Genomic DNA, 27521 nt, shown 5'->3' with positions numbered 1-27521 from the left:
TCCCTGAAACATCTGCATGGTTCATTGCCTCACCTCCTCCAAGTCTTGGTTCAAATGTCACCTTGACGATGAATCGTACCGCCACCATCCCACTTAAAACAGTAAACCTCTACAACATCATTAAAGTACAGATTTTGTTAAAATTTCACAAAATTTTATGCTTGTGTCCATTATTTGTTTTCATACCTTATTCAAGATCCCCCTTGTATTTAATTGCATTGAGCAACTTCAGCTACATGCAGCAAATTCTGGTAAATACTCTTTTTATTTTTATTCTATTACAAACGTTTTCTCATTTTCCTTGTTATGGCTTCTTAGATGCAACCATCATTTAAAAGTGGACATTTAACTTCCAAATACATGGGATTTTGTTTAAAGTATCATTAATATTATCATCTTGATACTAATTTCTCGTTTAAACACTTTCTTCTGTGCAGTCACCCAAGGTGTTTTTTTCAGTCTAACTTTGAGGCTTTTGATGCCTAAGTCGAAGATCTCTCTTGGTAAATGTCACACCACACTTGAAACCATGTGGGTTGTTTTCGAATATCTTTAGATATTGATTTCTAGTATAATTCCACAGTGATAAGAGAACAGACTTTATATGATTTTAGTACCTTTAGACCATGACAGTTTTGCACTTTTTATATCCCTGGATGTGTTCCAGTGTCTCCTAGTTTACAGTCTATGGGAACTTGAATAGAATTTGTATCCTACTGTTGTGTGAAAATTTTATAAATATTAATTATGTTGAATTGGTTCACAGTGCTTTTCAGGTCTACTATATCCTTCTACTTCTCTGTATATTCATTCTATTAATTTTTGAGAGTTTGACATTGAACTCTCCAACTAAAAATCTTTTTGTAATTATTTGTTTATTGGCTGTGCTGGGTCTTTGTTGCTATGTGGGCTTTTTCTCTAGTTGCGGTGCTCAGGCTGCTCATTACAGTGGCTTCTCTTGTTGCAGGGCACGGGCTCTAGAGCACAGGTTCAATAGCTGTGGCACACAGGCTCAGTGAAGAGCCCACGTGCATTGGCAAGCAGATCCCTTACCACTGAGCCACCAGGAAAGTCCTCCAACGAAAAATCTTAATATACAGTGGAATTATATGTAACCTTGTTCTGTATTTTCCAAGTCTCCTGAAAATGTGTTATTGTACTTTCATAATTTAAAGCAAATCTTTAAAAAAGAGAGAGAGAGAGAAAGAAAGAAAGTACTCTAGGTTATGCCTCAGGCCCCTGGGCAAAGAGGTGAACAGGACCTTCCTTGGTCAACCCTTCAACTAGGCAGTTCCTCTCCTACAACCCACCCAAGAGACATGCACGGGAATGTCACAGCAACCCAAACTGGAATCCGTTCAAATGTCATCCATGGACATATACATACATATCTACCAGTGGGATGCAATAGAGCCTACTAAAGCGTGAATCCTGGCAACTCAGCGCTACAAACGTTCAGTGTTGGCTGAAGCTGAAGGAAAGCAGACCCAAGCATACATATGCATGAATTCATGCAGATAATGTTCAAAATCAGGCAAAATAGAGTAACAGAATATAGGTCAGTTCCCCACCCCCCAATAACAGGAGGGTTGACATGGAACTACCTATGGAAAGGGAGCACATGGGAACTTTCTGGAACAGTGGAAAGCTTCTATATTTTTACCTAGGTGGTAGTTACGTAGGTGTGTACATTTGTGAAAACTGAGCTGTACAAGATGTGTGCATCTTATGTAAATTATGCCATAATTTTTAAATTAATTAATTAAACCTCCCCACCCCTAGCACTCCTCATCCTGATCCTTTTTTTTTTTTTTTTCTGTAGCACTTACCACATTCTTGTGGCTTCTCAGGTGACTTAAGTGGCAAATGCAGGAGACACAAGAGACACAGGTTTGACCCCTGGGTTAGGAAGATCCCCTGGAGAAGGAAATGGGAACCCACTCCAGAATTCTTGCCTGGAAAATGCCATGGACAGAAGAGCCTGGTGGGCTACAGTCCATGGGGTCACAAAGAGTCAGACACGACTGAGCGACTAACACGCATACACACCACAAAGAGACTAAGAATATACGTACAAGAATAACTGGAACTTCCCTGGAGGTCCAGTGGTTAAGACTCTGCACTTCCAATGCCAGGGCCACGAGTTCCATCCCTGGTGGGGAAACTAAGATCCCACATGGCACGGCCAAATTTTTTAAAAAAGAGAAGAATGGTTGTCTTGCTGGACCACTGCATCTAAGCTGAGTAAGAAAGGAAGTGAGATGGGTGTGATATGTATGAATAAGTGGTAAGGCCAGAGAATAAGGTTTTGGTGAGATCAGAGGATTGCTTGAAAGGAAATACAGGAGTAAATGAGTTGAAAGGTTAGGAGTGATAACTGTCAAAAATTTAGATTTGGGAGGCAGTATGGATATAGTAGGACAGTGTGACTGAAGACTAGTCCTACTTAGGACTAGGTGGAAATGGAGTGGAAAAAAAGATATCATGGGAGCTGAAAAAAAAGTTCAGGTATGTGATGGGTCATTTCTGTGGTGTTACAGTTGCCAACAATGACCACAGAAGGAGCAGAGAAGAAGCACTGCAAGCCAAGTGCTGTAGTTATTAGTGAAGGTGAGAGGTGTGGCAAATGCCAGTAGCAAGTTGGGGTGAGGAGTGGAAAAGTCTGACAGCTCTGAAGAAGCTGGTTTGTTTGTGGGTCAGTTAATGGAAAAAAAGATTTGAATCAGCAATAGAGCACAATTAATCTAACCCTACTTCAGGACTTGAAGAACACACGTATGGAGAAAACCAGCCTCGAAGACATATAGGGAGACATTCTACTGAGGGAGTGCAAGAGGAAACCCAGTTTCAGTTAAGGCAAGACATGAAGAGAGAACACAGAGGGACTGAGCTGTAGACAGCACAGAGGAAGGGGCAGGAGGGCAGGGGAGGGTCTTCAGTCCTAAGTGCACAACAGAATCACCTGGGGAACTTTTAGAAAATGAAGCCTGTGCCGCACACCCCCTGAAACACAATCTTGAGGGTTGGCTGCGTGTGGTGATCCTGTTATACGGACAAGAATGAGAACTACTGGATTCAATGATTAATGAAGCAGTAAGAAGATAAATGACTTCATTTTCTGATGGTAGATGGATGACAGGAACATGATGGGGTTGGTCCTAAAAGCACTGGTCATGGGTCAGTATTCTCAAACACTGCTAAAGGAGGTGTGGACTGGTACAAGACTTCTATAGGTCGGTAATTCTATTTCTAGGATTTGTCCCAGTCTCCACATTATTAGCAGAGATGTCCACAAAGAGATAGGTACAGAGTTATTCACTGCTGTGTTATGAACACACCAAGAATGAAGATGTCAAGCATACATTATGAAACTAAGTAAATAGATTATAACAAAATAAAATAGCTGTTAAAAAACTTAGGACATGATTTACTGTCATGAAAAAGGCTTGTGATATGTTAAATTTTAAAATATATTAAATTTTTTTTAAAAAACATGGTCTCAAATTCAAACATATGCTTACTTTTATACACCTACACTGCCTGCAATGCAGGAGACCCTCGTTCGATTCCTGGGTCGGGAAGATCCCCTGGAGAAGGGATAGACTACCTACTCCAGTATTCTTGGGCTCCCCTGGTGGTTCAGCTGGTAAAGAATCCTCCTGCAATGCAGGAGACCTGGGTTTGATCCCTGGATTGGGAAGATCCCCTGAAGAAGGGAAAGGCTACCTACTCCAGTATTATGACCTGGAGAATTCCACCATGGGGTCGCAAAGAGTCGGACATGGCTGAGCAACTTTCACTTTCATTCTATATACCAACACAGATGACAGACTGAAGGAAATTAAAAAAAGAAGGTATCAGTGTTTACCTCCAGTAAGTTCAAAGTACTAGAGATAATTGTCTTTTATATTTTCTGAATTTTGTGCATTTTACACTGAGAGGAAAAAAAGACATTTTTGCTTGGGGGGATTGTTTAAAGAAATGTGTTTACAATGTAGTCCCAATTCTCACTGTTCACAAATGGAATTTGGTCTGTCTGACCCAATCTGTTTCTGGTGATAGGAGTATAACATAGGCTTTGAAATATAAATAAGAAAAATCATCCAAACCTTGGAAATAAGCAAAAGACAGTACAGCATGTACTTTCAAAGTTCTACTGGGGCATTGTTTAACATGCCTGCCAAGGGTATTTTTTAATAGTGGTTCTCAAAGTGTAATCTAAGGACCCCTGAGATTTCCCAAGACATTTTGGGACTCTGTAAGGTCCTCCCTTTCCAACTACATAAGTGTGAGGTCAGATTTTCCTCATATACTTCAACCAAAACAACATACTGCAACATGTGAATGAAGAAATTGATATAAGAATTCAGCTGTCTTCTGATAAGCCAGTTTAGTGTTCTTTTTGCCAAAGTGTAAAAATGCCTTTTTTCTGAAAACATATCTCAAGTTATTTTTCATTTAAAAATGTTAATAGGCTTGTTCTTCTTATTTTTAAAATATGGTTGACCTTTGGGACTTCTCTGGTAGTCTAGCAGTTAAGACTTCACCTTCCAATGCAATGGGATCCTTTGTCAGGGAACTGAGATCCTACATGCCTCATAGCAAAAAAAAAAAAAAAAAAAACAGAAAACAAAAAATATTGCAACAAATAAAGACTTTTTAAAAAATAATGGTCCACATAAAAGAAAAAAATCTTTTAAGAAAATACAGCTGACCCTTGAAAAACATAGATTTGGACATCACAGGTCTGTTATACAAAGATATTTTTCTGTAGGGTCTTCACTGGTGTCTGAATGGTAAAGAATCCATTCTGCCAAGCAGAAGCAGCGGGTTCAATCCCTGGGTTGGGAAGATCCCCTAGAGAAGGAAATGGCTAACAACAACAAATTTTTCTGTAGATACCAGCTGCTGTGCTACATAATCTGTGGCTGGCTGAATCCAGAGAAGCAGAATCCAGGATGAAGGGTGGACTCTAAAGTGATTCCTGGAGTTTTGACTGTGGGGAGGGTGGGTAACCCTAACCCCCACCTTGTTCAAGAGCCTACTATAATATTTAAACATTTTTGTTTTAGTGTCAAATAAGGTTAATACTGATAGATCACTTGGGATCCTCAGTTTTTAAGAATATAAGGGGTCCTAAGAATAAAAGTCCTTGAGACTCACTAACCTAGAGGTTTGACTTTGCTATTCACTTTAGAAGGCTTAGATCACTCAGCACACTCATTTCAAAACACCCTTTCTGGTAGACTACATAACTCCTGTTCCTCCAATTCTGCTTCCAACCAGCTTTGCCACCTTATCAGCTTCCTCATTCGGAGAAGGCAATGGCACCCCACTCCAGTACTCTTGCCTGGAAAATCCCATGGACGGAGGAGCCTGGTGGGCTGCAGTCCATGGGGTCGCTAAGAGTCAGACACGACTGAGCGACTTCACTTTCACTTTTCACTTTCATCCATTGGAAAAGCAAATGGCAACCCACTCCAGTGTTCTTGCCTGGAGAATCCCAGGGACGGGGGAGCCTGGTGGGCTGCCGTCTATGGGGTCGCACAGAGTCGGACACGACTGAAGCGACTTAGCAGCAGCAGCAGCAGCAGCAGCAAAGAGATCAGAAGCACAAATTCCTATCCCAGAATGGGCTCTGGTGTCCCCCCATCCTCCCTACTGCCTCAAGCCCTGTGCTCTTTTAGTTGTACATTTTATTTCAAAGGAAAAAATATTTTCAATTGCCAACGGGGAAAAAAACACCAGAAGTTGATTACCCTACTACGCATTAGGAAACACTTCTCAAAGATACTGGATATTAAGCTCCAGTACACATCAGAATGATCTGAGAGGCCTATCAGAAACAGATTTGAGTTCATTAGTGTGGGGCGGGGCAACAATGTGCATTTAAAACAAGCACTTCCAGGTGACTGATTTAAAAATAAAACCGTACTTTGAGAAACCAAGACAATTAAAACCACTGCTAACTGACTGCCTCTGTTTTTCTAAGAATCACCCATGTATCCTTAACATCTACATGCCAAGTCCTTCTACGTGGTCTGTAAAAGGACTTCACAATCTGACCAGGGTCTTCACAACTTTCTCTCCCACCACTCCATCCTTCTCCACCCTACAACCACCTCCTACACTGGAACCCACTGCTGCACTCCTCCTTACTGTTGACCTCTTTCCTTCTCCCTTGCCCTGCCTATGCAGGACTGCTTATTCTTTACAACGGTGCAATAGAGAGGGTTTGGTTCAGTTCAGTCGCTCAGTCATGTCCGACTCTTTGCGACCCCATGAAACTCAGCATGCCAGGCCTCCCTGTCCATCAACAACTCCCAGAGTTCACTCACAGACTCACGGCCATCGAGTCGGTGATGCCATCCAGCCATCTCATCCTCTGTCATCCCCTTCTCCTCCCGTCCCCAATCCCTCCCAGCATCAGAGTCTTTTCCAATGAGTCAACTCTTCCCATGAGGTGGCCAAAGGACTGGAGTTTCAGCTTTAGCATCATTCCTTCCAAAGAAATCCCAGGGCTGATCTCCTTCAGAATGGACTGGTTGGATCTCCTTGCAGTCCAAGGGACTCTCAAGAGTCTTCTCCAACACCACAGTTCAAAAGCATCAATTCTTCGGCGCTCAGCCTTCTTCACAGTCCAACTCTCACATCCATATATGACCACTGGAAAAACCATAGCCTTGACTAGACGGACCTTAGTTGGCTAAGTAATGTCTCTGCTTTTGAATATGCTATCTAGGTTGGTCCTAACTTTTCTTCCAAGGAGTAAGCGTCTTTTCATTTCATGGCTGCAGTCACCATCTGCAGTGATTTTGGAACCCCAAAAAATAAAGTCTGATAGTTTCCACTGTTTCCCCATCTATTTCCCATGACGTGGTGGGACCAGATGCCATGATCTTCGTTTTCTGAATGTTGAGCTTTAAGCCAACTTTTCCACTCTTCACTTTCACTTTCATTGCTATCTAGACTCTAAAGCCAGTACACCTGGCTTCCAATCCCAGAACTGTTTGGTAAAAGTGGCCAACCTCTGAGTCTCAGATAACTCCTCTATTAAAGACTGTTTAAATAGCCACCCCAAGGTTATTAGTAGGTCAGCACCAGCGGTATTTCGTTTAGAGGCTAAATGTATTAATTTGGTTTTCTTACCTCCTGTAAAACCTTCAACACTAATAGAACTAACAGCTCTCCCCTCTGTTTTAAGCAGTGTTAGCATTCCTAGAGACACAATGAATATAAGAACTCTAAACTCCTTACTGTGCAGGTCTATAAATCCAGTTCTGTAAGAACTTAAAAGAGTAGACACTTAATTTGAAATGACTTTTTACAACTGGAGTTTCAGAAATAAAATTCGTGTGTCAGTTTAAGTAATCACACACTCATTTTTCCATAAATACTTTATAAATTTATACATACACACACACAGATACTTAAGAAGCTGCATTAAATCAGTATAAGTTCTAAAGATAATCCAAATCCCTAAGGGTAGCCTACCCTCACTTCCTCAGTTACGATTTTTTTAGTTAATAATCATGTTCCTTATTTTGAGGTCAAGGTGGAATAATACAACTACTGATACTTAGGGCCCATAGCTGCCACATGACCGCCTTGCCCATCTACAGCAGATGGTATAGCTCATCTATAGTGGATGTTTAAGTACGGAAGGTGGGTGAAGGGATGCAGTTGCCCACTCCAGCCCATGTTCAAATATTCTGAGCATTTACCATGTATAAAAAAAATACTAGACAACATGAAAGGCTAAAAGATGCATTAAGTATAGTTTCTTCTTTCCAAGGAACTTAGTCCTATTGAGGAAAGGAACTCCTGATACCGCTTTTCTCCACAATGACTATCACCCTCCAAGAGTCATCATGGTTTTTCTCTTCAGAAAGCAGAGGGTGTAAGATTAAGAGTAGGTATGATTTGTAAGACAGATGCACATTTACAAATATCATCCCCCATAAAAGGGATTCAAAAGAATGTCTATGAGGATTTTATGTTCTCATCCTATTCTCCTAACAACCCTGAGAGGTAGGTATTATCTCTATTTAATAGATGAAAGTGAGGCTCAACTGTTACTAAGTGTTGGCCCAAGTTCACAAAGCTTGGAAGTGGTGGTGCTAGGAACAAAGCTGTTTTAACCCCAAGGTTCATCTCCTTTTCCCCCGAGTTTAAATTCAAGTATTCTTCCAGCTCCAGGTCACCCAAGCATTTACAGAGTCTTCACATTTTTCGATTGGAAAGTCTAAACTATGACATTTTAGATGACCTTTGTTGCTCTGTCAGTAGCTACAGAACCATTTTACTCAATGACCACATTCTTTGACATACAAACTTTCAGAAAGTTTAAAATTGTTATTTAAAATAAGAGCCCAGGTGGTACAGTGTAAAAAATCTGCCTGTCAATGCAGGAATATTTGGGTTCAATCCCTGGGTTGAGAAGTTCCCCTGGAGAAGTAAATGGCAACCCACTCCAGTATTCTTGCCTGGAAATTCCATGGACAAAGGAGCCTGGTGGCCTACAGTCCATGGGGTTACACAGAGTCAGACACAATTGAGCACACACACAAATCACAGTCCAGATAACCCCCACACCCTATCAAAGTATGGACAAGCTTCAGGAAGTAGTCATTAGTCTACTGGCCAAATAGAGCCAGCAGACAAACAAAACGGAGTACAAATTTCCTACAGTACCTGTTTCCCAAGCACCCTCCACGTATCTGATTCTCTCACCAATCCTGTGGTAGGGGGCAGAACGGCACAAAAAGTAAGATCCAAGGTCTGGGCTCTCCCCACAAAACCCCATCGACCCTCAGAAGGGTCAAAGCCACTGCATGAGCATTGAAGAATTACTTAACAGCCCAAGAAAATGTCAGTGTTGTACGGGGAAAATATATAATGTACAGGGTAATTCTATTTTTGTGTAGAACAAAAACCATGTTTTATACATACATAAAGATGTGTCAATAAGCACAGGGGAAGTTTTCCATAGCACACACACCAAATACATGGTTACCTCTGGCACATACAATCAAAAGGACAGGGAGACTTTCACTACTTGATTAATACCACTTTTTAAACGTGGTATTATGGGTCATTTTCACCGTGCTTCAGTATTAACAAATTCTTCTCCAGCTTTAGTAATTTTAAAATGCAGGTAAGACAATTTTGAGTTATGAATATCACTGTCTGTCTGAAACTTTCCACGGACTCAAACCCCTGGTGTGGAGTGGCAGAATCCTGGTTCGCAAGCCTGAGACACCCGAGACAGCTTTTTTTAAGTGGTTTCCTACCACACGACGGTTGAACAGAAAGTACTAATGTATGTGCAAGTGCTTGACTGACTACACGAAGGCTGTGATGCCCCCCTTTCTCCTAAGCTTGTTTTACACTCCTCTTCAGGCACTTTTGACCTGGTCAGCTCCTAGCTTTCACTGAAGAATGTTAACAGGATCTGTATTGCCCTCAAGTATGTCAAGGGTAGATCAATTCCTCATCCTAAATTACAGCAAACTGCAAATCTGGAGAGGAGAAATTCCTAAAATCTGATAAAAGACTTAGGTAGAGAAGGTGGCATTTCTCTGTCCTGCATGAGAAAGCCCTCATGTAGCTTTGTTTGCCCCAAAGCCAAGAATTCCCCAAAGTTAAGTTCCCTTTCTGACAGAGGCTCCAGACTGAATCCAAGAGTCATTTGATGAGTACATTCTGGCCAAGTAGATGGCTGCCAGGAACAGCTGCCAGCTCTCCAAGCCGACGTTCGCCATCACCTCACAACTAGGACACAAATGGAAAAATATTTAGGTGCACAGAGCAATCCTGGTCAAAGTAGGAAAAAAACCCTCATGCCAAGAATGAAACTGCTGAAACCTAAAAATGTGTGCAACAGACCCAGGCAACCCACAGTGGCAAAGAAACAGCTAATCGGAAAGCCAAAAGACTAAGCAACTGCTTAAAAACTTTCTATAAGCCCATTTTGACCTTAGGGAACCATTAACAGTAACATTATAGTGCTTTCTGCAATTTTATGATATATTTATTCCCAATAGGTTCTTAACCAAGCTAAGTCCACCCAAAAAATGTTTAACCCTGCAATAATCAAACAATGTAACAAACTCCAGCAGCAGTCACACCTACACCAAGAGTAACTGCTCAAGCCGCCCAGTTCTGGAATAAAATGACTAATTAAAGTTCACCAAATAATATAAATTCTCAAAAATCACTGCTACTCCATTTCACAAGCAGAATATACTTAGTCAAGCAAGGATGACTATTTTCATGAGGAATATATAAGGCATACTCAATAGTAGGGTCACAAATTTTATCTCTTCCACAGAAGTAAGTTATTTATATCTCAATGGGGAAGACAGTTTGCTTTAAAAAATAAAAAAAAAACACCTTGTAATATAAATTACTAAAAAATTTTACCACAGAAAATATACTAACACCAAAATTATTTCAGGGAACAGTTTGAATTTGTCTTTAATCCCTTTTACTGCTTCTTAACAACATTCAGTCTTCCAGCTGAAACCAAAGTACTTTCTTGGAATCCTTAATAGAATTGTTATCTTTGGGAAAAATACTCTTTCCAACAAGAAATATTAAGAAATCCAATGGTCTAGATTTCACAACTCTTTTGTTAAAAAAACAAAAAACAAAAAAACAAAACAGTTACCTGTGTCTCTTTAATTTCAGAAGAATTGCTATTATACAACAAACTTTTTATTTTTTCCATTCATAAAAACAGTCCACAACATTCATAAAACATAGTAAAATGAGACACTTTTCAGGTGGATTCTCTTAAAGAACAGATGAGTTGGTAGCAGTTTAATAATAGATGGAAACAAACACAATCCATATAAAAACAGGATTTGAAGCGGGAGGGGGAAGATATATACCAAAGTAAATTTTGAGCTTTCGGCCATGCAACTCAACATCTGAGTCTCCATTTAAAAACCAAACTAGGTGCTTTAAACAGGTGTTCACAGAAAAGGCTACAAAAGTACTGCAAAATGTTAGCCTTACATACACCAGAAAAAAGAGAGAGAAATGAAAATTAATAAATCCCCTAGCTAATCACAAGTTTTCCCTGACAGAGACAGACAGAAAAATAACTGTTTACAAGCTTAGCTTCGAGGTACAATGGCTTACAGCTCTCACATGGGTGTTCCTCACTCATGCTCTTTTCAGTATAAACAAATAGGTTTACGTAATGGAATACATATTTGAAGAATTCCTTAAAAAAAAAAATCACAAGTTCCATTTTATATATGCAACAAATTTTTAATTATGTACTGAAAATAAATTACAGAAAATAACTTTAAAATGCAACAGAGGACAAAGTCACAATAAACATTCCCATTGAATTCCCTCAAGGGTGGGGGGTGGGGTGGGGAGTGAGACTGCAGTGCTCAAGAAGATAAATATCACAAATATATCAAAAACTTCAAATTGTCTATGCATTCATACACTGACATGAGCCACAAACACTCCTTCACAGGGACTGTACTCATTAGCCTACCACAGAACCAGATTTTGCCATAAACTACAAAACTTTTAATACAAAATTGTATTTATATATTTATAATTCATATACATGCCCTATCTGTGATTTTAGAAAATAAAAGCTACACACTGTACAGACACTCTTAACTCATAGCTGTAGGCAACATTTTTGGATGGAATTTCTCCCCCAATAAAATTAATGGCATATTTTATGTACATGAAGGCTAAACTGCATAAAGACAGTTTAGTTTCCCAGATATGCATCTCGTTTTAGGGCAGGTTTATAAATTTAAAAAGGCAAGACAAATGTACACTTCAGAATCACTTTCTTAGCTACAAGAGTTGTCGTGTAATTTCTGTGAAATTTCTGATACATGCATTTATGTAATACTGGTATTGAAGGCAGTAAAGCAATATATACTTTTAATGTCGTGGCTCAATAAAGGCTTCATTGTCATTCCAATCTGAATCTTGCTACAGTGATTCATTAACTTCTCTAAAAATTAAAATTTCAATGGGACACTGTGTTAAAAAGACTCTAAATAGATTTCTTAAAATATTTCCCTGAAATATCCTTTTACATAAGACAAATTTCACTAACATCAAAGAAGGGAAAAAGAAAAAAAAAGAATTAAACATGGCACCAGTGTGCATGATAAACTAATGCTCCTCAGCCAATCATCATGTCTCAGGAGCCATGAACAGAATGCTTAAAACCAACAAACAATTTCACACTCTGTGGCAGCCATCTGTGAAGCCAGTTATACTAAACTACTTCTACAGTTGATTGTAAACTTTGGTTTATTTTTATTTGAGTTCTCATTGTACAGCAAGCATGAAAAAAAGGGAGAGTGGAGTCCATGAGGAGATGAAGTGTCAGTCTGTCTTTAATCTGGCATGATGAGACACCTGGTCAGTCAGGCCTGCTTTGATAGAGTTTGTTACAGACTGCCTTATGTTTTCCTCCATCAAATTATCACCCAGGGGCTTCAATACCTGTGGTATGAGAAATGTGCAAAACAAATAAAAACATGAGGTAAAAAAAGAGTTACATATAAAAATAGATATAAAAAATTCAATTCAAAGCAATGAAGAAAATAACCAGGAATGTGGGAAATAAAAAGATGCTTCTCCCAAAAAAAAAGTTATGATGCTACAAATAATGCAGTTAGACATTTTATAATGTAACAAAAATTACTTTCCTCCTATTCAAACCATTACAATTCCTATGAGATGGATGTGCAATTCCATACCCTATATGCAGCATCAAATCTGGTATGTATACAGCATTTATGCAGACCGGCCCAGACGGTCCTGCTTATTGTCCTACATGTATAAGTGTGAACACTTCAGATAGGGAAAAAAGTTAAAAATACTGTCTAATTTTTCTTCTTGTTATTGTTGGATGACAGTCTCTGTCGCTGTGCTGACGAAAGAACACGATGAACCATTCGACGTCTAGTAACTTCGAACAGTTTGGAAAACACCTAAAACATGGAGTGATTCGTTAGGAGAATGATTCAGAGGGCCTTGAACTTAAAGAGTTTAATTAAGACTATAAAAATTTGAGACTTCATAGTTTCTCACCTTCCTGGGACTCCTCTGAAGCAAAAGAAAAGAGAAATGCAAAAAAATTTAGACAAGGTTTGTTGACACTGCACAGACCTTCCGCCTAGTGATCATCTTACCTCAACTGTACTAAAAATACTTGTACACACTTTAGATTCTTCCATTGACTTGTTTTGTGATAGTGGCACCTCTAAAATCCTAGAATCAGCGCTGTACTGGAGATGACTGATTTTCAGAAGACTCTGTACAATTATCAAAATTCCATGTGGCAGAAAATTAATAATGATTCAACACTTTTAAAGTAGATACTATTTTAAGTGATGCTGTGACAGCTTTTTTTTTTTAGGTTGTGATAGCTTTTAATCCATCTTCTGTCAGAACATATCAGAGGAATATAAAGAATGAACTTTTTAAAGATATAAAAATTTAATAAATATCCAGACATAAGGTTCCAAATCAGATCTGAATAGAGCATTTCTCTAAAGAAATATAAAATGGAAATTAATATAGCAGGTCACTGTATAAAATAGTAACGACATTATTAGTAGAAAAATCAGCATCAATCAACTTCTTCAGTCTTTGACTTTAAAACCAAAACCAGCATGGACCTGCATTATCTTAAATCTTCAAAATAAGCCCAATACTTCATCGGCCCAGAAATGGTATCTGAAAACGCCTTTCATATTGTCCATCAGTAATAACTGTAGCTTTCATTCTTGATATGATGCTCAGGTATTTCACGATGACCATTTTAATGACAATATCCTTAAGTGGAATTTTCTGAACACAGGCAATTCCAGACAACAGTTGGCTGATACACAAGGCTTTCCTTAGTAGATACTTGTCAGGCCCAACTTTGAATTCTGGTTTAAGGTAAAAAATCATGATTTGAATTCTGGTTGCGGCAACAGATTATGATTAAGAAAAGCTGGCTCACTGTGGTGCTTTGCTTTGCTCATTAGCATTTCCATAGTACAGAAGTAAAAGATTATTTGCTGTAAGAATTCCCTATAAGATTGTTCTTTGTAGTAAGTACATCAGTAAACCACTACTATCTTCATGGAAGGCAATGAAGACCTGAATATCACCCATTTTTCCTGGAATATAAGCATGCATTGCTTCTTATCAACCCTAGTAAGAAACTTCAAGGGAACTGCACTTCCGAACTTACTTCCTTACCTTCATTACTCCTGCACTGATATTTTCTTTTCTCAAAAAAACAAAAAAAAAGGGGAAAATCCTTAAAGACTCTGGTCCTGCCCACTTGTCTGGTATAATCAGGCCTATAACTAAGAAACTATCCAGAGTATTACAGATATAAGTTAACCAAAGCACACTAAAACTTTCAAGGAAAAAAAACTCTTCAGTTTATACTTTATATTTGGATTATGCATCTAAACAAAACAGAAAATATCCTTTTGCCATTCTCCATATAAAGAAAAAGTAGGTGTGGAAATATTGGGGGTGAGGGTGGGGAATGGGGGACTGGAGGAGGGGTGGGGAGCCACAAGGATAAGGTTAGTCACTGAAAAACCGAAAGAGAGATACCAACCTGTTCCCATAGTGTTTCAGCAATCTGATCGATCATTGTTCCAATTTCTCTGAACTCCCCAGAGTATTTAACATATGCCCAAGTACAAAGAGACGTCAGTGCTAACCCCATGACAAGGTTACACAAGACGGCTATAGAGTTTAGGCCAACGAAGCCAGTCAGTCCTGAGATTATATACATAGCAAACATGACCGCAAACAGTGTGGCAGGGGTACGAGCAGCATAGAAGATATTTTTGCCATCATTGTGCTTTATAAAATTTGCATAGGTTTCTTCAATTTCAGCCTCAAGCTGGTCCTGATAACGACGGCAGAATTCATCTCCACCCATTTTTTTCACTGAACGAAACTGTTTAATCGCCACTTCCTTAAGATCCAGGTGTTTTCGCTCCAGATCTGAAGGTGCAATGTAAGGCTTGTCCCCACCACATACCTGTGCAGACAGCAGGACAGATTACATGCTGGAAATAAGTCACACTTGAAAGAAATTCCCCATCAGTGAAGTTAAACCACCTACATGATTTAGTTTTAAATTTGTTTGTAATACTCCACACTTCATCATAATCTATGCATTTCTTATATATTTAACTGACTCAGGCAAAATAAATTTTCCCAATTAACTATATACCAATAAAGACAAAAAGAATTACACTACAATCTGTATTGATGTCAGCTGACCCAGCAATACACCACAAAAGACTGCTGGCAAGAAAGTGTGTTAAGAGCTGTAACACATAAAAAAGGTACTTGAATATTTGAATTAGCAAGCTTAGCAAAGAAATTGCTATTGGTCTTAGGACAATGTTACTAACATCAGAAGCTACTGATAATAGCACTCTGAATCATGTGTCAAAAAATATTTTATTGTGGTCTATGTAAATAACTTACTACTCTCATCCTGCACTCTAACGATGGAAATTATAATCTTAAGTTTATTTTCAGTAGAGATGATAAAAGAAGATTTGGGAATGATGTAACATGACAATGTATAAGGAGTATGAATTGGTTCAATGATTTTAAATATAAAAATCTTCTCACTCTAGTGTCTAATATAAATGTTAGTCACAAACCTGCTCCATACTTTTGCAATAGATCTCTCTTGCTCCTGCTACTGCAGCAAGATTATTAGCTTCAGCTGTTGCCTAAAAAATAAAATAAAATGTGCCAACTTTATGTGAAATAACTGATGACTATAAATGCTTAAGACAATAAATTATGTACAGTGACCAAGTCTGAAAATGAAACAGAAAAATATTATCAACTTCCAGTTTTCCTTTCTAATGGAGGAAACACTAGTAAAAATGATATAACAACTGCTTCTAATAGGACTACCTGATTAATTTTGTTTTGCTTAGATTTGTTAAAGTGGGTTTGTAGAATAGAACACATATGCCCAGGAAATTATAAGAGAATTAAATAAATACAGCCCTAAAATATGTCCCGTCTCCAGGTGCAAAGAATCAAGGGTTACTCATATGGTCCTCTCTCTCATAATCAGTATGACACAGGATACATTTTTAAATCCACAAAACTGTTTACTACATGTATTTTATGAAAAAAGTTTAATCCACTATAAAACTGGGAAATTGCCCAAAGTAGCAAATTTTTAAAAAATGAAACAGGTTAAAATAACATTGTCCCTAAAGAATACCTTTTTTTTTAAAGAAAGGAAAAAAAAAAAAAAACTATAGTCACTAGAAGTAGCTGTCATTAATTAAAGAGAAAATAAGCCTATTTCAAACAACATTCATTGTCAAAGACCCAGAGAACAGAAGCAGCTTGGTTCAGCATGGCCCACACCAAGCTATCTTCTGAAACAGAAATTTTCCTACACTTCTTGAGCGACTGAAGAGAAAGCACCAAGGACCTTCATTTCTATGAACTGTGTGTGTACAAGGTCTGCAATCTGTAGTTACAAAAACTCAAAAACTTCAGGACCCATGCCTTGAGTATCTAAAATGTATTTGCATGCAAAGAAGCACCACCCCATTTCCAGCATTTCTCTCTAAAGCAAATTTTTTTTCTACCTCATAAATAAATGTATGTACAATGCACACACTACCTGAAGCATGGACTTTGGATGTGGAAGTTCCTCTCCTTGATAAATTTTAATGTAAGCCTAAAAATACAGAAGACTCATTATATTGATAGGTTATGCAATTTGGCTCCATATCCCCAAAGAAAAATCATTAGATAGAAAAATGATTCACACTATTAAAAGGAAAGTCTAAACTTTAAAAATCATATACTCTCATTCCAACGAAGTTAACCCTATTCTCAACATTATTAAAAACGTGTGTTGCTAAGTAATATCCTAGAGAAATATCTCTAAATGTAACTCCAACTTGGCAGAAAAGTTGTTTCATATTTAAAGTTATATATAAAATGCTATCTACCCTATGAAAAGAAATCCACAATTCTCTCCTACTGCCAAACTGCCAATGTTTCAAATAAATATGTAACAAAACATTTTAACTCAGTATTTTACTTTGATCAGATTAAAGTATATTTCAGTTCAAGAGCAAAAAAAATTACCAAATTTGTGGTTTAAGAGTAAGAAAGATGAAAATTTTTAGGTAAGTTCCATATAGGAATCTTTCATCTCAACTTTCATCTGACTCTTAAATTATTTCATAACTAAACAAAGACAGTATGAAAGTGATCAAGTGTCCATTAAATAACATAAAAATACACTCTTTCATTAACTGTGTTTTCCCATCCATCTACAACTACTACAAATAATTACAACCCTCAACAGTGGCCTTGCTCTGGCAAGTAAGCTATAAAGATTAGAGAGCAGAGGGGGGGGAAATAATCTATGAATAATTTACTTGAGCTCAGAACCCAGTTTTGATAACTTTCAAAGGCTCTCATCAAGTACTCAGACTCTGAGACAAGGTTTTTTATGAGAACTCAAGATGCAGAATTATGCTCCCAATATCTATTATTATTTTCAAATGATAAGAGTGGTATTATAATATTATGAATGGTTCTTCTCTGCATATCAGAGCTGGAGAAAAAGTAAGATAACTGTATAAACAAATAAAATCACTGTGTAGAAGATATGTGTTACAATCTGCTATAATCTTCAATATTCTAAAATATTGATACATCCAATTCAAGGCAAAAAAATACATTATAAATTTTACTTCATTGTTTTAAAATACAGATAAATTTTTATACCATACAGATGAGTTTTAAGTCAACTATATTTCTAACTTACACAAAGTCATTTAATATAAGTATTTTCCTACCTTAAAGTATTCTACAAGATCTCTACAAGTGACTTTAGATCCACTTATCTCTTTTTCTACCAAATTTTCTGGGGCAAGGAGCAATGGAACCAGATTTCGAAGCTCTCGTTTAAACTCTTCATCAATATCTGATGGGCATGAAATTAGTCAACATATTAGTAAAATAAAAAAAAAAAAAAGAAGAAGAAGTAAAGTCACCATTGGTAAGAGTTAATGAGATTCTGTTTTATAGAACAAGAGTATACTTAAGTATAGATTCATTTCAAAAAACTCATCCAAATCTGTCATACTGACACATCTCCTAGGAAAAAATATAATGCCCCCACCCAACTCTGTACCCCATTTTCTTCATCTTCCAATAATTCTGTCAGCTCAAATAATAAAAAACTGTGAACTATCAAAACAAATTCCACATCAAGTATTTTAAGTAAACTATCCTTTCCAAATGGCAGGCAATTCATGAAACTGTATTAAATATTAAAACTAAATTTTGTTTTTCTAGCCATACTGTTAAAGTTTTGTTAGTCCCCAAGTCTTCTGCTATCATGCTCAAAATAATCCTAAAACATACACAGAAAATTATACCATCACCCCGAAACAGACTTAAATCTAATTATATCAATACAATACATTGGTAATGCTTTTTAGCAGACTGCAATCAGATGAAATACTGAAATGTTCTTAGTCTTCAGTGTTTTTAGGACATCAGTGCTGAGCAACAGACATTAAAAAATATGTTAATCAATATGCTAGGTGTTTGCAACCAACCAATGAAATGGAAAGCTACAAAGACCACACAGAGCACTACAATCACTTCATTAACAATGCACTGAAATATCCTCCAGTACAAGAGAGAAATTTTAAGGAACCATATATATATATATATTATTTTTTTTTAACTTTCAGTCTCTAAAACTTCAGTTCTGATTTTAGCAAGAATGGGAATTCCCACCTTTCAATCTCCCATCAAAACTAGGATTAGTTGCAACTTTAAGACCAGGATGTGGCAAAAGGAAGCAACCAAGATTTGAGAAACAATTGTGAATGTGCTTCCTTACATTCTGCAGCTCTTCATGTTGATTCTGTTTTACCTGGAGGTAGGAGGAGACAGGGTAAAGGAGCAAACAAGAGAAAAACAAATTTTTTTTAAAAAAGTACACACACATACTCACAAGCATGCACAGTAATTCAAATGCTACTCCACATGGGTGTTTTTTGACAATATAAAATTTTATTAAAGACCCATTTCTAACCATTGGGTAAGACCCACCTCCTCTCCTAAACCAAGAGATTTTTTTTCCCCGTTAGCTACCAAAGAGAAAGTGAAATTCCGAATCTGACTCTTTGCAACCCCATGCATTATACAGTCCATGGAATTCTCTAGACAGAATATTGAAGTGGGTAGCCTTTCCCTTCTCCAGCGGATCTTCCCAACCCAGGAATCACCCATGTCTCCCACACTGCAGGCGGATTCTTCACCAGTTGAGTCACAAGGGAAGCCCATTAGCTACCAAGGATATGAATAAATACAAATAATAATCAATCATAATATCTAACACCAGAACAACAGGTGTGACTGTGATTTATAAACCCGTCTTTAAAGTACTTATAATGGCAAAGAGAAAAACAAAGTACTAATCTGCCTACAAATAAAAAGGTCAGCCCTCGGGCAAAACAACAGATAAGGTGAAAACTACCAGTACAGTCTAAAGAACTGTAAGATTTCAGCACTCATCCCAAGTGATTACTTATGACATATGCTAGTCATCAGTTTTCTGCAGAAGAGAAACTGCTATGTGTTTTCTGGAAGAATATACTATAGTTAGATTTTTAATAACTACTTATCCCAATATAATTCACATATTCCCTCCTAAACTCTTCTCAAAAACCATTCTAAAATACATGTACTGTTAGTAATCAACAAAACCTGGAAACTACCCAAATCTCCATTGAGAGTAGAATGGAAAAATTATTGTTATTCTTACAATGGAATACTGAATATCAATGAGAATAAGGGAACTAAACTACAGGCAACAATCTGAACTAATCTCAGAAACGTAATACTGGGCAAAAGAAACTGGACACAAGAGAATACATATCATGTGTGATTCCTTTCATAAAAAGTCCAAAAACAAAGCCTCATGAAGGTCTGAACAGCAATGAAGGGTTTGGGGACCAGGGGGAGTTAGCAGACAGAGGTGGGTGCTTCTGGGTCATTATATGGCTATGTTCAATTTGCACAAATTCACCAAGGTGCATACTTATGGTCTGTGTACTTTTCTGTATCACTTTAATAATGTATTTAAAAACCCCTTTGTCTTTGAAGTCCATAATTCTGAATTTAGTTAGTATGCCTAATGTACTTCGTGTTAATTTCTTCTGAACAAACCAAAGAAAATGCTGATGAATGAAAATCTTTGACAGTCTAGAAACGCCTTTCATATAATCTAAGAATAAGGATTTGGTTTTAATCTCAGTTTAGGATCAAGAAAAATTATATTATACCTTCAGTCTTTGAATATGGTTGCAAAACTAAATTCATCCTTCCACAGGGAAAAAACAAAAGTTTATTACCCCAAAGAAAGAAATCTCCTATTTATGAATAAAGGGATTTTTATACATCTTTTATTGATGTCAGTAGGCGGGTAGTATTTGACCTGAGGGTTTCCACAGGAGGATACCTCTAGGAATAAAGGATCATGGTGGTGAGTTTATTTTCCAGGACTGCCTTGGTATGGCATTTTGCATGGGTCAGAACAAGAGTCTGGATATTTGGGTCCTATTATAGTTACTGATAATGTGTTAAATAAACAAAGGCAAGTCACTTTTCTGGGTTCCAGTTTTGAGGTGTGTGTGGAACTGTGGTTTTGGAGAAGACTCTTGAGAGTCTCTTGGACTGCAAGGAGATCAAACCAATCCCTCCTAGAGATCAGTCCTGGGTGTTCACTGGAAGGACTGATGTTGAAGCTAAAACTCCAATACTTTGGCCACCTCATGCGAAGAGTTGACTCATTTGAAAAGACCCAGATGCTGGGAAAGATTGAGGGCAGGAGGAGAAGGGGACGATGGAGGATGAGATGCTTGGATGGCATCATTGACTTAATGGACATGGGTTTGGGTGGACTCCGGGAGTTGGTCATAGACAGGGAGGCCTGGCGTGCTGCAGTTCATGGGGTCGCAAAGAGTCGGACACGACTGAGCGACTGAACTGAACTGTGTATAAATGCTAAGCTAGATAAAATGTTTAAGATCCCTTTTCTAGCTCTCTATATGCTGCCACTCTATGAGGCAATATTCCTTGGAAAGAAAGTCTCACATCATTTGCGTTCAATGCATGCACACTAGATTATCCATCCTGTCTCAAATGTTCAGAAGCTCAGCTGGGCCAGAAAGAGACATGCATGCAATCTGAACAGATCAAAAGGTTAGTCTACCTCAAACTCTTATCCTGTGAATATTGATTTATTGAAATGTCCCTTCAATATGTCTCTGGAGAAATATCTGTTCCTTAATTTCTATTCAAGGGCATTTCTACTGTTCTCTTTCTCAGGAGTGCTACCAATTTATACCTCATCAATTATGTATGGGGTTACCTAGGTTAACCAGGGATACTCTATTTGTCCCGATCATACTTAGACATTGGTGGTCTAAGCAGCAGTCCAGGCAGCCCACTCCTTTGCCTGACTCGGTGCTTATGCTCTCCTCTCTCAGAAATAGGCTTACCTGCAATCTCTTTTCAAGGAATTGTTTGCCACCTTCCAAACCATATGAATGTTCATAAGGATAACTCCAGTCTCGAATCAAAAACATTAATGTCTACAGAAAAAAGGAAAAACATAGAATCATTTCTTATAAAATTTTACCAAAAATTACTACCTTAACAACTGAAGCATCCCTTACTCCCCAGAAACAATCCTTATCAAAAGTTACAGCAACCAAATGGTTTCCTACTAATCATAGTTATATCAAGAGCCTACTACATAAACCAGTAACACTCCCAACTCCTATCCAAGAATCTACATCCACTTGAGAAACTTACTCTATATATTGTCACCACAAGTAATAACACAGGGATTTTTAAGAAGAAACAAAAGACGTATCAGGGTATACAGATCATAATTTTAAGCCAAGATTGTATAATTAAAAGACCAAATAATTCACAGAATTTTGTATTCTTACATGCTTAGGTTTCTCAATTCAGCATTATTGATGCTTTGGGTCAGATAATTCTTAGCTGTACACACTTGTCCTATGTATTACAGGATGTTGAACAGCATGTCTGGTCTCTAAAAACTAAATACCAATGGTATTAACTTCCTCCCCAAAACTGTGATAACCTAAAATGTCTCCAAATATCAGCAAATGCCATTTGGGTGGCAAAATTACCCCAGTTCAGAAAAACAGATATAGGCAAAATAGAGTACATTTTATCATATACAAAAAATGACACCATAACCTGTCTAAATATTTCATGAAAGTAATCACTTGAGCCAGGCAAGACTGAGGCTGAATCAGTGTAAACCCACTGACAGTAAGAAGCACCAGTGATGCTTTCATGTAAGGGAAGACTTCACACACGGATGAGCAAACAGGGTGGAGTCATTCTTACCTACTGTAACACAACTAACCAAGTAACACTATGTCAACTTATAAACCACTTATTTCAAAAAAGAAACTATCTAAAATTAGCTTTTTTTCTTTTAAATCTCCGTAATGTTAAGACTCCAAAGAAGCAATATCAAATTATGCTTCTCAAATAACTCCACCCAGATTAATTTCTGACTTAATATTCTGCATCTAGCATTTAAAGGTAATGAAAAAACATGAGGGAGAGACATAATAAATTCTGAAACAATTCTGAATTAATTCTGAAATAAATTCTGAATCAAAAATGAACAATAACAGGTCTAACTTCAACTTGTAATATACTCCCCCCCACACACACAACCAACAATATGGCAGTAGTTTATGATGTATACAAGAAGTTCACATGACTATCTCAACTCTGGGAATTAACACCTAATTAAGAGAAATGTTATTAACTTCTTTAAGTAAAAATTCTAAGAATCAATCTATAATCATTTGTTCTATTTCCTATCTTGTAAATTGCTACTGTTAAGTTGGTAATGACTCTACCATAAATTAGTTTCAATTCCACTGGATCTGTTGCTAAAAATGAGTTTGGCATAATGTCCTTATGTCTTCAGAAATACAAGATGACAGCTTTTCACAGATAAATTTCTTTTAATGATAAAATACTTAATTTACCTGAAATGGTTTCTGGTAGATTTCTTCCATTGCAAGTCTGCCGTATTCTGTAAATAACTATTAAATCAAATTATTTAAAATAATGCCCCCAAAGACGTTGAAAGAAGACATCTGTAAAGCTGTTCTATATCAGAGCACTAGATGTCAGGGCCTTTAAAATCATTTGAAAGCCAAGCATTTAATTTTTAAGACCAAGTATACATCAAAATTTCTTTTAGTTAAGAAATCATGTATCTGTTTAAAATCATATAATAGTCAATCTTCTTACAATATTATAGATTCTTGGTGTAAAGTAACAATAATGTAGGAATTAAATTTTCAATACTTTGGCATACATTCTTTGAGACATACATACTTGTAAGTGTTGAAGATCATCTTCCTGAATATTTTGAGACAAATTATATACCTGTTAAAACAGAATATGGTTTTCATTAGTGCTTTACTTTGAATACCCATCTGTGTGTAACTTTACTTGTGGAAATGAAGGCTATTTTATACCTGAACACATATGAATGACTCGATCATTATCTTAACTGGTGATGAAAAGGATTTCTTTTTCCCTAACTATAAAACATTAAGGGGGGAGCAGTGGTGGTAAACTATGTAAAAATCATGAATACATGCATATGGGGCCAAGAGAGCAGCAGACCTTTTTTTTAAAGTATATGTAGTATACTTATATTGTACGTTTACATACTTACACTTAGCTAGTAAGTTTCTTTAATGTTACACCATGTTTTTTTTTTTTTTTCTTAAGTATAGGATTTCCCCAATTATTTTTCTAAGTGAATGATGTGAAGGGCATAGTTCTACAAAGATCAAATTCCTCCCTGGAGCATTCACAATATATATGGGTGAATATATGTATCACCCATATATCATGGGTGCCTCAACTACCATTGACTCTAATATGATTATCTTTTTACTTAAGCAAACTCAGTCTAAATAACACGAAAATTTTACCAGACTGTAGTAGCTGTTTAAAAAAAAACACACACAACAGTAGGTGGCACTCTTGCCCTTTCCACAAATTTTTAGGAGGCTTTCCAAGCCACACAGACCAGAGCTGATAATGGTAAGTTAAGTAAGTATAAATATCAAATAGGCTAAGTTTTCAAACTGAGTACAATGACATATAATCTTGTATGCTAAGTCACTTCAGTCGTGTCCGATTCTGTGTGATCCTATGGACTACAGCCCGCCCGGCTCTTCTGTCCATGGGACTCTCCAGGCAAGAATACTGGAGTGGACATCCCTCTCCATGGGATCTTCCTAACCCAGGGATTGAATCCGGTCTCCTGCATTGCAGGCAGATTCTTTACCATATGAGCCACCAGGGAAGGTCTTATAATTTATTAAGTGATTTCTTAAGTGCCTTTGGTTGGGTTTTTTTTGCCTGTTGGAAAGAACCCCCATTATATCGAAAAAAAAAAATCTTAAAAATTGCTAATTTAAATACTGATTATATTTGAAAAGTAGCTTTTCAAAAGAATTATGATATATTATACATTTTATAGCTTCTTTATTTGAAAATTACTGTTTTTGCACATATTTTTGAAGGAATGTGAAAAATGCACAGTTATCAAAAACAGAATTTTAGAACTAGAAGGAGCATTGAAGGAGCATCTGACCCTAACTTTGTATTGTCCATGGGTAAAACTGAGACCCTTTGGGTCCAGTTTGGGTCCAGAATCCTGTTTGCTGAAAAACATGGAGAACTCATGGCTCCTGACCCCTTTTCTCTCTTCAGTCCCCAAGTCTGGGGAAGGAGTGTTCAGTTCATTGGGAGATGGACCAATGTGACCTGGCATTCTGGAAATGGAATGGTTTGGGTGGGGGCAGGGGAAAGGTAAGAAGAACTGGGTTTGAGACCTAATATCTGTGGAGCATCAGGGTACCTTCTGAAACCATTATACCCTAGAATGGAACCGCAAGTACCTCATCCATGCAGAATTTTAGAGGCTTTGTGAAAAACCTGGAAAGTGCCACTGGCCAGTGGGAATTAAAGGGATGTGTCTTGGGACTGGAGCTGTGCTTAGGGAGGATAATGAACAGTCAGACTTGACTACCTATCTACCCACCATGCAGGTTTCTGAGTGGATGCAGGCAGCACCCCAGTGCCCCAAAATTCCACCATGAGGGATTGCTCCTTTTTGTGAGAGGGGCATGAAGGTCATTTGGAAAAGGAAATGGCAACCCTTTCCAGTATTCTTGCCTGGAGAATTCCATGGACAGAGGAGCCTGGCAGGCTACAGTCCATGGGGTCGCAAAGAGTTGAACACAACTGAGTGACTATCACTCACTCAAGTACTCGCAAGAAAGAGAAACTGGAGAGAAGATTCACTAGGTACAGTCCTTCTGAATCAAATCTTTTAAGAGGTCAACTAGGCCACCAAAGGAGAAAAGTAGTAGGTGTCCATAGTTGCAGCCTCTGCTAAGAAATAACATATCTAAGAAAACAGGGTTACTCCAAATATAGAACAAGCTATTCTAACCACAACAAAATGCCGATCAAACTTAATCACTTGGAGGTCAAGAAAATAAACAGCCACTATAAGCCAGCAAACTTAAAATTATTTTCTCAGCTAATTTCAAACAGGTACTTACAAAGAAATTAATGATTGAGGTGGTTAAACTCTATTTAAACTTAAAATCTGAGAGCATGACCAACCTATTCTCACTGATATGGGCCTTAGTGTTTAGAAAATAGGCCCAGATCCTTTCATTGTCAGGGCCAGGTTATAAACAGCAAAGAGAAAAGGTTTGTTTACTGTAGACCATTAGTACTTAGTATACCGTGCTGTACTTAGTATACCACACTGTATTTAACAAGATGCTCAACAATTATTTTTTGAAAAAATAAATGACAAAGGGATCAATCTGTCATTAGCCTATCAATCATATAACTTATATAATAAGGAAGGACAGAAATCTGGCCTCAAGAATCAGGAAAGACGCAATAATAAAAAATAATTTCAGGGACTTCCCTACAAGTTCAGTGATTAAGACTCTGTGCTCCCAAGACAGGGGGAATGGGTTCGATCCCTGGTTAGGGAACTAAGATCCCAAATGCCAGTCAGTTCAGCCTTAAAAAAAAAAAAAAAAATCAATCTTTTTGATTATTTAGTTTACAAAGCACTTTTTTATGCATTATCGCATTTGGATTTCATTTCTGACTGCACATAAAACCACATTATGAGACAGTCAAGCAAAGCAAGAATTTTCATTTTACAGTAAGAAAGTGGCTTTAAGTTTCCAAAATTAGGCCTCTCACTATCATAAAGTTAAACAAACAACAGAACACCACGGTATATAAGTTTTAGGACAGAGAGCTTATAATTTAAAGCAAGTCAGAGAGTCAGCTAATCTGAAGGGCTATAATGTGATAATACAAACACAAAGATGCATTTTCTGGTTGCCTCAGGAAAATGGCAGTTGTGCCACCCTGTAAGATTGGAGGAAAAAAAGTAGAACATATTGGAAAAGAGAGATTCTGAGGGTCCCCAATAATATCATTTAGTTTATAGAGACAGATATTTCCATCCCTATAATAAAAAGAAGCCCCTTCTCTTTTATCTCATAATAATATCCAAAAGTTGTTTCCACTGACAGCTAAATACTTCGAATTGAGGAAGGAGATGGGAACTTTAATCGAGACAAGTCATACATTCCAGATACTAATAGAAAGCACAAAAACCAAGACACTGTGACGGTATCATCTATAATCTCTCATCAGTAAGAAATATTTCTTACCTCAGAAGAGGCACATACTTTTTAAAATATTTGCAAATATGTATCTCGAAACACCACCACCAGCTGGACCTAACCACCATACTTCAATAATTCTTTTTTCAGCCAGAGAAGTGTCAACCACAAATGAGCTCATAAAAGGGAAAGTAAAAAAATACAAAATGACCTGTGGTGGTTTAATTCAGTCCAATCAGTCTAAATTATACAGAAAAAAGATGGCCTAGCTCAAAGAGACTAGAACTTGACAAAACACCAAACACACCTAGGGTACAGCATAAGTGAAAGAGAAAAGAATTTTACTTCTTTCTAAGTGAAACAGGTGCTATCCTAGATTATATAAACATCACTCAGGTTTCCTAAGTTACATAGGACCCTAGTTTATTATATAAACATACCTCCATTCATTCAGATAATCAAGTACTAGTTGCCATGCACATCAAGTAGAAAACTAAATTTAATTACTTGATTTTGCTGTTTGGTTGATTTAGCCAAAAAATAAAAATATACTCTACATTTTACTGTATCTGGCAGCCACAGTATCAACTGAATATCCTAGAATTCAATTAAGGATAATATACAATATATACTCCTTAAAAAAAAAGAGCATTGATGCTACAACAAAATACC

The 27521-nt window shown here is 37.3% G+C and overlaps 1 protein-coding gene across 6 annotated transcripts in view; it reads right to left on the bottom strand.

The window, feature by feature from the left end:
* Window positions 1-11259: 11259 nt before the first annotated feature.
* The window catches only part of ATL2 (atlastin GTPase 2), a 67343-nt gene continuing 51081 nt past the window's right edge, over window positions 11260-27521 (bottom strand). For 5 of the 6 annotated variants that reach the window (XM_086327397.1, XM_086327399.1, XM_086327398.1 and 2 more), the window contains 9 exons: window positions 23500-23550; window positions 23145-23201; window positions 21600-21692; window positions 18829-18967; window positions 17877-18004; window positions 16685-16741; window positions 15693-15764; window positions 14624-15055; window positions 11260-12498 (listed from right to left, as the gene is read on the bottom strand). In XM_086327397.1, the coding sequence (XP_086183523.1) occupies window positions 12379-12498; window positions 14624-15055; window positions 15693-15764; window positions 16685-16741; window positions 17877-18004; window positions 18829-18967; window positions 21600-21692; window positions 23145-23201; window positions 23500-23550 (1149 nt within the window). In that variant the 3' untranslated portion in view covers window positions 11260-12378. Of the gene's footprint in view, window positions 12499-12749; window positions 12990-13089; window positions 13105-14623; window positions 15056-15692; window positions 15765-16684; window positions 16742-17876; window positions 18005-18828; window positions 18968-21599; window positions 21693-23144; window positions 23202-23499; window positions 23551-27521 lie in introns of those variants that run through there. The other variant, XM_086327403.1, reaches the window with a different exon arrangement.

Source organism: Bos grunniens, chromosome 11, assembly GCF_055505025.1.
Source record: "Bos grunniens cultivar Pamir isolate PY7600 chromosome 11, Bosgru_T2T1.0, whole genome shotgun sequence".
NCBI classification, from domain to species: domain Eukaryota; kingdom Metazoa; phylum Chordata; class Mammalia; order Artiodactyla; family Bovidae; genus Bos; species Bos grunniens.
The sequence above is the reverse complement of the archived record's forward strand: the minus strand, read 5'-3'. Positions and strand labels throughout refer to the sequence as shown.